We start from the raw sequence: 15,389 nt of genomic DNA on the forward strand, positions 1-15,389 counted from the left end.
ATATGTTTAACCGCTGCTTTTAAAAAAGCGTATTGGTAGTTAAGGCTATGGCACTTCCATTAATGTATTTACGCAGTAGTCAGATTTTTTTAAAAACGTGGCGCAAACCGCTAAACGTATGTGTGTGTCCGTAGAGTGGTGAAGAGTGGTAGTATGTGTGAAGAGTGGTAGTTGCAGACCCAGCTTTGGGCCTTAGCAATTAGAGATCCTCTAACTGCCTTACTGGTTAGCTCCATTTCCTTAGCCACAGGATGAACAATGGGTGAAAGAGTTCGGGAGCTACCATTGTTTGCAAATGGTTTGCAATATCTGATGGTAATACAGCCCTAAATGCCAAACTTACCCATTAATTAAAAAACCTACAATAGCACTTCTTAATCTTTATCTTAGAGGACACACAACTATTTACTATAGTGAAGAATATTGTGGTTGTCTGCCCTAAACAGCAAGATGATCCATTTTTCATTTTCACTCAAGAAATATAAGCATATTCAGATGTAAAGTATAAAATAGAAGCCATTGATACAACAAAATGGCACAGCTTGCAAGAACACCACTGAGATCATCACAAAAGAGTCAGGAATATTTACAAAATATTTTTAATATTTTATCAAAAATAGTAACAATTATAAATATACCAATGAGCAATGTCAAAAAGACCATTAATAAATACTGATACAGTTTATAAATACAGTATGTATAAAAACACTTGAAGATTTAAGCAGCTTTTCTATTGTTGAGACACCATAGTTTAGTCAACCATTATTAAAGTTTCAAATCTTTTTCATTTAATGCAAATCCACCATTAACGTAGGCTTTGAGCTGTGGATTGGAATTTCCATCTGAATTCTGCAGTTGGTCAGTGGTCTCTTTATCTTCAATTTCTTCATATAACTCTGGGTTGGAATTGTCAGCAGAATTGTCCAGTTGGTCAGTGGAGCCAACAAAAGCACTGTTTTCATAGCCAAATGTATTTCTATTCTTAACTTCTTCGAAAATCTCTAATACCTGTAACAAATGACACGTGGAATGGTGAGTAAAAAGTAAAATATATACTGATCACACATTTGTTACCTGTCCCTTTAGAATAAAGCTGGGCTAGAATCTTAATTGCCTGGTACCATAATACAAGCAGCAGAAACTGATCAAATTCAGCTCTGAGAAGTATTTATTTTGCCAAATCATGCAGAGTAAATATTTAATCAATAAATGCATTGAACATTTTTGGTTAAAATACACCACCATTCCCTATTTCGAATGTTAACTGGATACCAGATAGATATTTGAAGAGCATGTATTAAAATAGATTTATTATCCCAACAAAAAAAGTTATTGGTTCGAGTCAGTGGTACTTCTGTTTATGGCCTGCAAAGAACACAATCTAGTGTAAATGATGGTGTGCAAAGAGTATCCTTAATTTGGAGGGAAGCATACATTACCTGGGATTTAGGCACAATGCCAACTCTGAAAAAGCCAAGGTTTCCACTATCAATCTTGGTGCAGTCCACCACAGTGGAAGCAATGTTTTCTGGAGAGGGTCCATCACAGAGAACACCATCTACCTAAAATACAAAAGTTATTACAGATCAGTCTAGTTTGTTGTCCCTATGAGCTACAATTTCACTAGCTGGAAAATTCAGAAGCAGTAGCATACTTCTTGCCATCCTTCCTCAACAGCTTACACATGCGAACTTGTACACCCCCCACCCCACGGGGTCAGCTTCCTCTAAAACTATGCCACAAAAGTCATATTGTACTGTACCTTATCTCCTAACTTGGCAAAAACTTGGTTATGGTGTGTTGTATCTGCTTCTCCTGATGGATTTGCTGATGTAACTGCTATTGGTCCCACCTGTATAGAAAGTATTTCTTTTAGTATAAACATTACAGTATTTGTTTGGCGTATTTACATTGCTTTATTAGCCAGTCTTGTGTGGTAGCAAGGGACGAAAACAAGGTTTCCAAAATGCTTTCAACCAATAACACCTATAATCCCAAATAAGTAGCAATTTAACATTCATAGACACAGCTATTTATAGAGGTATATTTATGGGAAATATTTCTGCAATAGTATTACACAAGAGGAGCCGGCACTTATTTTGTTCACTTATTTGTTTTTTGTCTCAATTTAAAAATGTGGTTTCTCTCACCATGTCTATCAAGTGAGTAGTAACAGTGCAGTCTGGGATCCGAATGGCAATGCTCTGAGGAGTTCCTATGTATTTGGAAGATTCTTTTGCACCCAAGACCTCCAGCCATGGCCCTGTAAGAGAAATTTGTGTATTTTTTATAGCAAATTGTATGCATGAATAAATTACTAGGAGACTCAATATTCACACAATACTCTTTCTTGTTGCTGCCTTCACCAACAAGAGAATTTTTTTTACTGACACTTTGAGCATCTCAAGAAGCAGTATATTCTAATACTGATAGATGCCTGAACCGCTGCCTTACAGAATCTAATGTTTAGTGCCACTCACAGTAATAAAAGGACTGGAAGACTCTCTACTGGGCGTTTCTTCCCCACAAATGCCTCGTGTTGCTTTCTTACATGCTGCAAAAAGTTAGTTCAGAACATTATAAGCTCTGTAGCTCTTCAATCAAAGTCAATAGACTGTTTTGTCATGAGTCACATGGCCTGATATGAGATTTTGCCTCCCTGAATTCAAGCCCAGTACCCAAGCTCACTACCAAATTTGAATTAGTCACTCTAAAGGCCAAAATAAAAAAACTGCAGCTTCAAATGATAAACCCTATCCCACTGATTTGTTCTACTTTTCACTCTACCTTTTAACCAGAAATTCCTGTTCCATCCACGTAACTAAAGATGTCAGAACACCTTTTCATTTGATTCAAGAAAACTTTTGCAGACAAAAATGTTCATGTTCTCACCTCTAGGTATAACCAAACTGATTGACGATGGCCACGCTTTCTGCATAAAGTCCCATAACAGAGGGCTAAATAAGTGTTTGGCTAATGCAAGTTGCTCTAGGCTTGAAATCCAAAGCGACATGGGCCGGTCTTGAGCTTGACGCTTTGTTCTGTAACAGAGAAACAAAAATAAAGATTTAGGTCAATTTGGTGTGTTTGTGTTTTTGTAGACAATAAAAGATGGTAAACACATTAAATAAGTCGAGTCCCTAGCTACACACAATTCTTACCCTACTTTAGAAAGAACACTAGGATAAACTTAACTTGCAATAATCCCACTTACTTGTATGCTTTCTCCACAGCATCAGGCTGGTTGCAAGCAGCCACTAGAACATAGACCGTATCAGTTGGAATTCCACATATTCCTCCATTCTTCATGATCTCTAAAACAAAAGGGGGTCACATTGGAAAGTTAATTATTACTATTGGGTCATTTGTTTCTCCTAAACTCAAAACTAAAACAAACAATTTATCATATCATATTTATGAAAGTTTGATTTCATCAATTGTTTAAAGTGTTCATAATGAAATTTAGTACCAATTACTATTTTTAATTTACCTTGAGTTTGTCTAGTATAATGACAAAGCAGTTAAAGGATAATTTTTGGATTCTTTTCCCTATTTTATCAAGTTGTCCCTTACAACAACCAAGCCCCTAAATTTGCTTGAATATATAAATGTTTTTAAATGCAATTTTAAAAAAGCCTTCCCTATCTACAGTCCAAATGTCGATATTGTTAAGAAATATTAAATGGATGGACAGACACATACCTGCAATTTGTCTGACGGAGCTTGTTCTGGTAGAGACGACGTGAGGGCACTTTGATTTATCGTTTGAAAAGCCACTGATTTTTATAAAAGGGCTGCCAACTGGTATTTGGGGACCTTCAAAAACACTATTAAATAAGGTAGCAAGGAAGCAGTAGAAGCTTACAAGGCCAAAGATAATAGTAATAGCAATATCATAGCCTTGAGGTAAAGCATTTAGGGAATCTAGCAGAAAGCTGATGAGGATAAGCTGAAATGTTAGAGAATAGGCAAACCATGCTTTTGTAAGGAAAAGGGTACTGAAGACAATGAAGCTATTAAAGAGGAGGAAGCTTATAATTCCCACTGCAGTATTGAAACCTCTGCTTGTTCCATACAGGCCACCATAGCGTGTGAGTCCCCAAATAACCCACATGACTCCATAAAGTATAAAAGCACTACTCTCAAGTGTCTTACCACGAGAGAAGGCGACTGATCCACAAATAAGGTGATAAATGCCCCCAGCCACCACAACCCACGGCAAAACAACTGTAAGCAGAGGTGTGCTAGAGGTGCCTGGCATTGTCATGGCAAAAGCAGCAAGAACACTGCACGCATGAGCAAGGACATCAGCATCTGCGTACTTTGAAAAACCAAGGAATGGCTCAGGAGTGCTTTTCCCTTGGCGCAACTTGAAAAAGCTATTTCTTGCAAAAAGTTTCTCTATAATTCCCTCCCCAATGCAGATCTTAGCTGATGATTTAGAGTTATACAATTTAATTAGGAGAAGAATTGCTGAAAACAAGAATATTGCAACATTAACCCCCTGTGATCCACCATGAAAAAAGGCCTGAGGACTGCAGGCTAACGCAATGCAATATGCAACAAACAGGAGTAAATATCCTGAATCTATCAGACTTTTTAAACTTGTGAAAAGGGAAAGGATGAAAAACAGGACGGCAAAAACAATCAGGAAAGGCAGAGGGAAGTTTGGCTCGCCAGTGTTAAAAAATTGATAAAGTAGCGAATAGCCCTCTGCAAATCTCAGAATGGAGAAAAAGGCAACTGTGGTTGCATCTAACATGTTGTAATAGCGATATGACAAAATACAAATGGCAGTCTGGAAAACTGCTGCTGTCCAGAGCCATGGTACTTGTCCAACAAACAGACTATTGGTTATACCCAGAAGTCTGCAGGCAAACACACTGGAAGAGACCATGTTAAGGAGAAGGTATGTAGCCTCAAATTCTATTCTACTTGATCCTTTCATTGTACCTTGCTCCTGATCTGCTTTCTCAGTCAGGCTTGTGCCTGGAAGATTAAACTGCCCCTTACTGAGAATGGACACTACTCTGCCTGCAACAAAGTACAACCCAATTAAAGTGACAATCAGATAGTTACAGGCTATAGCAGAGGCACCAAAGTTGACTTTATAAAGCAACACAGTTTCATGAATAGAAGAAAGAGAAAGAGCAATTGCCATCAAAGCAAGAGGTGTTTCATTTTGAAGTATCCCCATAATGCCAATAATAAACAGGCCCACAGCAAATGCTATTAGCCCAGGAACATTGGCATTGGTCATGTCAGGGTTGCCTGCTAGTGGAAAGTTGGTTCCACTCAGAGTAGACACAGTGTTCAGGTTAGTGTTGGAGAACACATTATTTCCTGCCAATATGAAGTTGATTCCAGAACTGAACCACAGAGCTGACACAGTCCAGTAAAATAACACACACAGTGAAGCGTTTGTCCTGCATTTTCGAATTCCTGGATGAGAGAAAGATTGTTTTATCAGTGTCAGGGTACCAAAGTACAGGCAAATAATAACAGAAATAAGATTATTTACTAATATTTTAACAGACAGCATTTGCCTTTTAGAAGATAGTATATTGGGGGGATTACATGTCCCAGACATTTCCAGTTCTCTACATATTTTCTGTGTGTTGTTTTACTTTATGGAAAGGATGTTTTATGGAAGTATCGGGGCAAGTGGCTCAGAGGACGATCAATTACCATTATCATTTACATTTACTACACTGCTACATGGGGTAGCCCTTGTCTAGCATAGCTATGAAATCACAGACCTATGAACTAAGAAACAGAACAAACACTGAATTTCACATGTGCTGAAAGACAGTGTGACAAAAGAAAGCTCTATTTAAAATGGATCTCCACCCTAAAACATAATGCAACTGTAAGAAACTTTCCAATGTACATTTAACATTTTCCATTTCCTTAAATGATTTATAATTGTTGTAATTGTTACGTAAAGCAGTATCTGCCTGGCTGTTTATATTCACTGCACTTAATGGAGCGGAAGCCAGATTATTAACAGACCTGGAGAAGAACTGACTGCTACATCATTTCAAGTTTAAAAAAATATTCAGGGGAATTTTTTTTTAAAAAAAATGCCCCTTTGAATTGCAGTTACAAAAAAACCTTGAAAGCACTGACAAAATTGGTCATTTCCCTAGCATTTTCTTTAAATATGTGTAGATCTCCTTTAAGCTTGTTTTAAAACACGTTATTTAAAACACATAAATATGTAGTTATTAGTATTGGCATGTATTTAAAATGTGCCAAAATATTCCTCGGCACTGTACAATAAATGGATGTATACAGTGAACATATAGATTATGTACAAAAAACAACAGCCGATACTAGATACAATTGGTACAGGTATGGGATCTATTATCTGGAAAACCAGATATCCAGAAAGCTCCATGTTAGAGAAAGGCTGTCTCCCATTTTTATTCAAATAGTGCATATTTTTAAAAATGATTTCCTTTTTCTCTGTAATAATAAATCTTAATAATAATCCTTATTGGGTGTATATAAAGTTTACATGATTTTTAAGTAGATTTAAGATTTGAATATCCAAATTACAGAAAACCCAGGTCCCAAGCATTCTGGATAACAGGTGTCATACCGTTATTGCTTTATAAGGGTCAAAAAAAACGACAGCATTTCTGGGCTAATAAAACAAAGAGCTGTAATAGTAATGAATCTTTTACTCATGTAAAACCTGCCAGTAAAATGACTTATGACATTATAATAAATGATTTTACTAACTGTATATCAGAACAGCATTCAGTGCTATACATGTAACATAGTTATGGGTATATTTACCCTGCTGTACTTACCCACATATGCCAGAATGGCAGCTACAATCAGAAGGAGAATGCCAAGGGCTGTGCTGGGTATAACTGTGGTTGCCGTCGTCCAGCTGTAGTAGTTTATGGCCAATAAAAATGAGCCTATAACATAATTTATGAGAAACATATTAATACAAGCATCAGCACATACGTAAATAACAATGGCAGGGCAGCCTGAGCAGTTGGCCCTTACCTGCGCTAATAGCCAGAGTGCCGATACTGGCGTGAAGGGACTTTGTTTTACCACTGGAATCAGTCATGTTGTGCTGAATAAATTCAACTCCACAGCCAGCTGCAGAGTACTTCTCTGTGGTGACATTTCCTGCTTTATATATCGGCACTTGGACACACCCACAAGCACCGCCCCCCAGTTATTCACTTGTTCACACTCTTTCATTGCCTGTGGCTTATCCATGTAATTACGGTATGAGTAGGCTTTTACAGCTCTGTCACACCGCTTTCTGTTAATAGGTTTTATATTCAGTAGTGAAGTAATAAAAAAACAGTGTCAGACCCTGTCAGGCTTACTTTAGGTTATAATAGGGGGTTTCATAGGGATAAATGCAGCATTTCTTTGCTGAGGTAAGAATTTGAGAATTGTGTTGAAATAAAGTAAAATTGCTTCAGGACAAACTATATGTCTACATCTAATTGTGAGCTCTGTGGGGCAGGGAATGCCTTCTCCTTGTCTCTCAGCACATGAACCATTTGATGGAGCTGTATTATGCTTCTTCTTTTTCTGTGTGGTGTCCCTGAATGCTGCCTAGGAAATGCTGGTAAATCTGATACAAAGGCTGTGTGTCTCTTTTTTGAAATTCTTCAGAAAGCATCACATTATAGGGCAATTAAACAGTGGATTCTACCATTATTATTACAACTTTATTGGGCACTTACACTAGAGACCTTGAAGTTCTGAATGAAAAGTTGACCAAGTAATGTATATCCTAATGAGTAACCAATAACAACAATTTGATATAACTGACATACAAATATGAAGAAGTATTGCCCTTAACACGTCTTAAGACGCCATTTTGTGGGGGTCTAGGCACTAGACCTAGGCCCTAGGGAGTCATTCACTAATGACGTGACAGGAAATAATGCAATTTCTAACTGATAAAGGGAGACGAGGGGGAGTAACAGACACAGCTCTGTTCATTCATTGGCTGATGGTAACCTGGTGTGTATGTGTGCCCTCAGTTTGTGTGGAACCACTGTGGGGCTTATTTATAAACACTGGGCAAATTTGCCCTGAGCCTTGGTGCTTGTGAGCCAGAGGGACAGCCTTAAAGATATGGAGAATGAATCTTTCTGTAATTTGAATCACTATACATTAGATCTACATAAGAAACATTTTATAAACCCAATATGAGTAGCAATATGAATTTCTGCAGCTTATCTCAATCAAGTACAAAGTACTGTTTTATTATTACAGAGAAAAAGTAAAATTAAAAAAATATATATAAATATAATTATTTGACTGAAATGGAGTCATGGGGAGATGGCTTTCCCATCATTCAGATCTTTCTGGATAACTGGTTTCTGGATAACAGATCCTATACCTGTAAATTAATATTACCAGTATATAAAAATCCAGGGACAATCTAGTTGCCTGTTCTTATTCTACACAGGTGATCCTGACTTCAGAACCAATGTAGCAGACACAGCTGATTCACGTACCTAGCTCTGAAACAGAAAGGAGTAAACACTGCTTTTAATTGCAATTACATTTTCTTTCATTATGCAACACAACTGTTTGTGGGTGGAGATCCCCTTTAATACTTTCTATCTATCATCTATCTATCTATCTATCTATCTATCTATCTATCTATCTATCTATCTATCCATCCATCCATCCATCCATCCATCCATCCATCCATCCATCCATCCATCCATCCATCCATCCATCTATCTATCTATCTATCTATCTATCTATCTATCTATCTATCTATCATCTTTCTATCTATCCATCCATCTATCTATCTATCTATCTATCTATCTATCTATCTATCTATCTATCTATCTATCTATCTATCTTCTATCTATTATCATCTATCTAGCATCTATCTATATATCTATCTATCTATCTATCTATCTATCTATCTATCTATCTATCTATCTATCTATCTATCTATCTATCTATCTATCTATCTATCTATCTATCTATCTATCTATCTATCTATCTATCTATCTATCTATCTATCTATCTATCTATCATCTTTCTAGCATCTATCTATATATCATCTATCTATCTATCTATCTATCTATCTATCTATCTATCTATCTATCTATCTATCTATCTATCTATCTATCTATCTATCATCTTTCTAGCATCTATCTATATATCATCTATCTATCTATCTATCTATCTATCTATCTATCTATCTATCTATCTATCTATCTATCTATCTATCTATCTATCTATCTATCTATCTATCTATCTATCTATCTATCTATCATCTTTCTAGCATCTATCTATATATCATCTATCTATCTATCTATCTATCTATCTATCTATCTATCTATCTATCTATCTATCTATCTATCTATCTATCTATCTATCTATCTATCATCTTTCTAGCATCTATCTATATATCATCTATCTATCTATCTATCTATCTATCTATCTATCTATCTATCTATCTATCTATCTATCTATCTATCTATCAATCATCTATCTATCTATCTATCTATCTATCTATCTATCTATCTATCTATCATCTATCTATCTATCTAGCCATCAATCTATCTATCTATCCTCTATCCACAGTAACTGTTTTGTGGATTGAATTTATTTAGACATTCTTCCTCATTCCACCAACCCAGCCTTTGGGGAAATTCCCATTCATGATGAAAAGCTAGTCAAATAGTGGTTAAAGAAGGAAACTTTCAAATAAACACGTTCATGACATCGTGCCTTGAGCTTAATTGATCCTCTCTACACGGTTGCACAATCATTCAGGATTTCCACTCTCTGTTAGTCATGCAGAAGGAAATACAAATAAAATAAACCAGTTTCTAAAAATGATCCTCAGGGGAAGGGCTGCAGTATGTAACTGTATATATAAGCCAGAGTGAGCACAAGCCAGGTAGTACTACATCCCTGATACATTACTGTACAGCAGCAAATCCACTCTCTGAACCATGAAGGCAAAAGCAAGTCAGATGAAGGCTCTTTATGATGCTAATGGCTTCCTAACAGCTATTGATGTTCTGGGGAAGGACGAGCTCCAACAAGCCAGCAAAGAACATGCAAAACTGGAGAACAAGTTTGGTAAGTATGGAGTTATGTTATCTATACTAAATATAAACCATGATATTTCTAAAATGAATAAAGTTTTAAAAGTATTTGAAAAGTAATATTTTGATACTGTATTCCTATATGCATGTGACACAAGTTATTATTTCATGATTTAACTACTCACCATTTGTAAGCATATATTTTACAGTTTATTCATGGCTTTTTGTGGTATATATAAGTGCATAAAAAGAGAAAGAAAAAAATTACAGTATTTTATTTGCTAGTTAGATATAACAGGTCCAGTTTCCTTGATTTATAGGGTTGTATATTGATTTTGCAGGCAAGGAATACACACAGTACAATCTGCACAACACCCACATGCAATATGAGTGGGTAATGAATCTGGCTGCTCATCCCAAACTACTAGAAGCAATCACTGCTGTGTTAGGACCCAACGTTATTCTCCTTGACTCAAGGTTTATCTGTAAATACCCTTCCTCTGACGTCCCCCACAAAGATAACACTGCTCCATACGTTGCTTGGCATCAGGACATCAAGTGAGTAAAGAGATATACAGTATTTATTCTTTCCTGTATGAAATCTAGTTAGAAGTCTGCCCCCTGGTTATACACCACATACAGAGCAGAATCACTAATATGTTCTCTATTTTTCTACAGGTATTGGGGATTTGAAGGAGGCCCCGTGGCTTCTGTGTGGCTGGCATTTGATGATGTGGATGCAGAAAATGGAGTCCTGCAAGTTATCCCAGGTATTATTTTTTTTACTTATCACTATAATAACAGTTAAACATTTGTGTTTTTGTTATACCACATATCAGAAATGTTAATATTAATTCTCCGGCAACCATCTAGTATGTAGACAATTTAATAATGGTTAATCCTCAATTTTACAGGAAGTCACAAACAAGGCATTTTGGAACATAGAGTGGCAGAAATGCCAGGAAACTTGCTGACTGCAAACCAGGAAATACCCAGACACTTGGTGCAGGTGGAGGATTTGGTTGAGTGTCCCCTCAAAGCCGGACAGATGTCTGTAAGTGCAAAAGTATTTTAAAACTGCTGGTTAATTATATAAAAATGATGTAGCAAATGTGTATTGACATGAATTTAGATATTTCAAATTGCATCTAGTTATGTAAATAGATGATTATCTCATGTATTAAGTTTATGTCCTTTTTAGTGATGGGCGAATTTGCGCCGTTTCGCCGAAAAATTCGCGAATTTCGCGAAACGGCGAAAAATTCGCGAAACGGCGCCCGTTTTTGACGCCGGCGTCCGTTTTTCGAAAAAAAATTTTGACGCCGGCGAATTTTTTTCCGCTAATTTTTGCGGGAGTTTCGCAAATTTATTCGCTGGCGGCGAATCGCGCAAATTCGCCGCGAATTCGCGCCTGGCGAATAAATTCGCCCATCACTAGTCCTTTTATGTCAGTAATCCAATAAACAATATTCCACAAATAAGGATGTTTAACTGGGCAACATTTGAAAGTGGGTTTGCTATTTCAATGGGACTGTGAAATATCCAAGGACAGCAAATTATAACAGTGATGTAGCATAACATGACTTCCAACATGGGATAGGGTCAAAGATTCAGATTAATTCTCTGACTCTCTGACTAATTCTCTAAAGTAAATATAACCCTAATTACTTTCAGGGTTTATTTATAGTTTGCTGGAAGAAGTATATGACAGAGGTAATTCATTTATAATTCCAGGTCCATGACGGACTGACTGTTCATGCCAGTGAAGCCAACATGTCAGACAGAAGAAGATGTGGGTTTGTCATCCGTTATGTGCCCACAACTGCATATCCTGTCAAGGTAAGAAAATAAAAGTAGACAGAAATACAGACAGAAGGTGAAAGATACTGTAAATGGACCTAAAAGCACATTGCTGTCAGGAGGTGTTAACCATAAAGTTAACACATAGGAAAGTATGTTTATTTTCACATAGAAGGTGGAAGAGGCACGATTAGACCTGGGTAATTACTGTTATTCCCTCTGTTTTTGTAGTTAGAATGTTACAGTAAACTCATATACCTATACAAGCTAAAAAGTCGTTATTCATTTCACAGGATCCTGAACGTCCCAGAACATTTCCTGCAACTATCCTTGTGGCTGGAACTGATGAATTTAAGAACTTTCAAGACCACGCTCCTAACTTTTTTACCAAGACCTTTTAACTGCCTTTAGTTGCATAATCTGTACTGTATAAAAAGAGGCATTGATTTACATTATGTTAGTGAATATAAAGACATATTTTTTTCTGTGTTCTGTTGAATACTGACATTGATGTACTGCATTGGATGTTTACTGGAAATTCATATTTTTTTAAGCTTCCTTTTCAAATCTGATATACACCGGCCTGACATTTGTCCTTGATGGAGCAGGTACAACCCAGAAACTCTTGGGGCCTGGCCCTATGCTAGCTCATAGGGGGGTTTACAGGGAATTCTGTAGCTGTGGGCAGGCTCCCATAGATTAATCTGCAGTGAGATGCCTTGCTACAGTCCTGCCAATTGTTATTTTAAATGTATTTTATTTGTTATTTAAAAGTGTTGAGGTTTTTACTCGGTTATTTTAAAAAGAGAATAAATCATTACTGTTCTTGCTATTTTGCTCAATAAATCCTGCATCGTGGCAACACTGGATCCTTGAAGTTCTTTTTATGAAAATAAGAGGAAGAGAGGTTAACAGTTCTCTGTCACAAGGACAATGATCAGTTCTATCTAATATCCAGAAGATAAATTCAATATGAAGGCACTCCATTTCCCCACACCATTGATAAAAATGTCAGTTACCCGTAGAGGGCTGAGTTGTTTCCATGCAAGAAATGCAGTTGGAGGAAGAGAATTCAATTGAATGGAACATTCATTTGTAAAGTAAAGTCTAGGTAACACAAGCAATCATTCTCACACCAATAGCCTAGGGTTCAAGCCTACAAGTAATGGGTTCATGGAAGTGCATCTGTTATTTAAGCAGCTTAGGCGATCCAGGTCTATTTCAGCTTTTAAAATGACCCCTACCAAAAAAAAAAGGCAAAGGGCAGTCACAATAACTGCTGAATTATTAAGATACCCATTAAACAATTGTATAATACAGCTAAATAGACATAGAATAAAACCACATAGACCAGGTTAATATATCTAATAAATTATTAACTAAAATGCACATAATTAAAATCATAGAAACAAATGGCTTGAGGCTTTTGGAAAGTTCTTAATTAATGTTCCATACACAAGGAAGAGACAATCTGGTAACAGTTGAAGAATAATACTTCTACAAAACAAGGTGTTTCATTACTATGCATAATAATAGTCATTTATGTATGATTTCCAGTTTATTCTTGGCATCCAGCAGGAAATGCAGCCATTTAAAATCTCCCTCTCCAGGCAACAGGCTGTGATCCCAGACGATGTAATAATGACTGTAGGGGAGGTAAAGAGCAGGGCAGGACAGGTGGTCTTCATGTCTGTACTCAGCATTATTATACATCAGAAAATATTCTTGTATTAAATCAGAAGCCAAACAGCAGGAGAATTGTTATTATGAAAATGGCTTCCTGGCAGCTATTGATCATCTTGGGAAGGAGCAGCTCAATGAGGTCTGCAAGGAAAATTGAAAACCTGAGAACACATTTAGCAATTCTAGTATTGTGTTATCATTATTCAAAGTCATACTTAGTTTTGCAGGATTTTTTTAATATAGATCCACGTAATATATTATATATAAGACCTTTTCCTAGGCCTAGATATGCCTAACTACTTCAGTATCCTACAGTATCACATTATTTAAATATCTGGAAAGTCCAGAGTACATAAAAGGGAGAGGGGTGATAGGATGAAAATGTGGATTAGATGATATACAGTTACTAACAATAATGAAAAAGAAACATCTATGAGTATAATATGCACTGCTGTGGTATGTGTCCCCATAGCCACCAAACTGCCAAAAACCTGTAGGTTTGATATCACCCAATTAGTCGCTTTATGTTCCAGTCTCCTTCTCCACTACCCTGCCATACCACATCTGTTCTCAGTCAAGTTATGGGGGTTATTTACAAAAATCCAAATGTATCTCATATTGTATTAAAAAAAACACAACCAAACTCCCATACTCTATTTGATCTTATTTATTAATAAAATTACCCAAATTAATCGGATCACGGAAAAACTCAATAAAATCGAGCAGCCAGGGTGTGTGGTGACTGGATGTCCTACAGCCAAACATGATGCCACCAACCCCACTTTGCTGTGTTTAAAGGGAACAGAGTCCCCTTGATAGAGTTTGCAATAGGGCAGGGGGAGCTGTGCATGGAGGGTCTGAATTTGGTAGGGGTTCATTTCCCTTTATGGCATGGTGGTCTGCAGTAGAAAAATATTCCTTATCTTTAAAACACCATACCGCAAGCATTCTGTATAATAGATCCCATACACATATGTATCCTTGGCCCTGGATAGCAAATGGGTTTCATTTCTGTATATATAAAAAGATAAAGGGAAACCATGTAAAATGCCAATCTAGTCTGTCACTGTGTATTATGTGCACACACTGGTTCGGACACCAGGTCACATATAGAAGTGAAAGCTTCAACAGCTCATTTACTATTGGAGGACAAACTTGCTCCAGTGCTGTAACCCCTAACAACCACTCAACAATTGGCTTTGATCAGTCTACTGCACTGAGGAACATTTTTAAACATAAGCAAATCAACCTCACAGGTTTTAAAAAGTGCACACAAACTATATTTTACAGATATACTGTAGCTATATAAGATTGTACACAAAATATATACAGATATAGATATATAAGAGACAGGGGCCCACCGGGTTTTTTTCCAGGGTCCTGTCGGCCCAGTCTGACCCTGGCCAAGATAATAATATATTGAATGAGAGCAGCTACATTACAAAGCAGATCAGGAAGAACTGTGACCCCACACTTTCATACATTAGTACTTAACAATTAACAGAATTAATCTAAGAAAGAAATAAAATAATACAATGTGTTGCTTGCTGCATTCACATATCACAGCACTGTGCTTGACTGAATAGGGAGCGGATAGGGAGGCTCTTTTTTATTTTCTGATAACTGCTTCAGAGAATATTACTAATCCATCAAACAACCTTGGCAGCCATAGAAAGATTCTCCTAGAGTGATGCATACTCTGTGGTTTATAGTAGCAATTAAGGAGGAATCAGAGTTTCCCACTAACAGTTGATAATTTCATGGGAAATCAGGACTTATATTAAGAGCATACCCGCAGAACTAAGTCTGTGTAATTAATTAGATAAAGACCGTTTAACC

The 15,389-nt window shown here is 36.7% G+C and overlaps 2 protein-coding genes across 2 annotated transcripts; one reads left to right on the plus strand and one right to left on the minus strand.

The window, feature by feature from the left end:
* Positions 1–627: 627 nt before the first annotated feature.
* Positions 628–7,182, minus strand: LOC108698349. The gene is made up of 9 exons (XM_018229771.2): positions 7,024–7,182; positions 6,819–6,932; positions 3,703–5,442; positions 3,215–3,314; positions 2,893–3,041; positions 2,151–2,263; positions 1,763–1,852; positions 1,440–1,562; positions 628–1,008 (listed from the first exon to the last, which is right to left on the minus strand). The coding sequence occupies exons 1-9, from the start codon at positions 7,088–7,090 to the stop codon at positions 766–768; spliced, it is 2,739 nt and encodes a 912-aa protein (XP_018085260.2). The 5' UTR covers positions 7,091–7,182; the 3' UTR covers positions 628–765.
* A 2,730-nt stretch (positions 7,183–9,912) lies between these two features.
* On the plus strand, positions 9,913–12,729 carry phyhdlc.1.L (probable alpha-ketoglutarate-dependent hypophosphite dioxygenase-like gene c1 [provisional] L homeolog). Its single transcript, XM_018229772.2, has 6 exons — positions 9,913–10,101; positions 10,409–10,625; positions 10,746–10,837; positions 10,982–11,121; positions 11,802–11,906; positions 12,161–12,729. Exons 1-6 carry the CDS (start codon positions 9,972–9,974, stop codon positions 12,266–12,268), a joined length of 792 nt encoding a protein of 263 aa, XP_018085261.1. The 5' UTR covers positions 9,913–9,971; the 3' UTR covers positions 12,269–12,729.
* The last annotated feature ends 2,660 nt before the right edge of the window (positions 12,730–15,389 follow it).

Source organism: Xenopus laevis, chromosome 8L (assembly GCF_017654675.1).
Source record: "Xenopus laevis strain J_2021 chromosome 8L, Xenopus_laevis_v10.1, whole genome shotgun sequence".
NCBI lineage: Eukaryota > Metazoa > Chordata > Amphibia > Anura > Pipidae > Xenopus > Xenopus laevis.

Coding starts and splice junctions, on each gene's coding strand:
- phyhdlc.1.L (XM_018229772.2), top strand. CDS start 9,972: ATGAAGGCAAAAGCAAGTCAGATGAAGGCTCTTTATGATGCTAATGGC. Junction 10,102..10,408: donor AAAACTGGAGAACAAGTTTG/GTAAGTATGGAG, acceptor TTGATTTTGCAG/GCAAGGAATACACACAGTAC. Junction 11,907..12,160: donor CAACTGCATATCCTGTCAAG/GTAAGAAAATAA, acceptor TTCATTTCACAG/GATCCTGAACGTCCCAGAAC.
- LOC108698349 (XM_018229771.2), bottom strand. CDS start 7,090: ATGACTGATTCCAGTGGTAAAACAAAGTCCCTTCACGCCAGTATCGGC. Junction 3,315..3,702: donor CTCCGTCAGACAAATTGCAG/GTATGTGTCTGT, acceptor CTTTTGTTTTAG/AGATCATGAAGAATGGAGGA. Junction 1,853..2,150: donor CTACTCACTTGATAGACATG/GTGAGAGAAACC, acceptor CTTTCTATACAG/GTGGGACCAATAGCAGTTAC.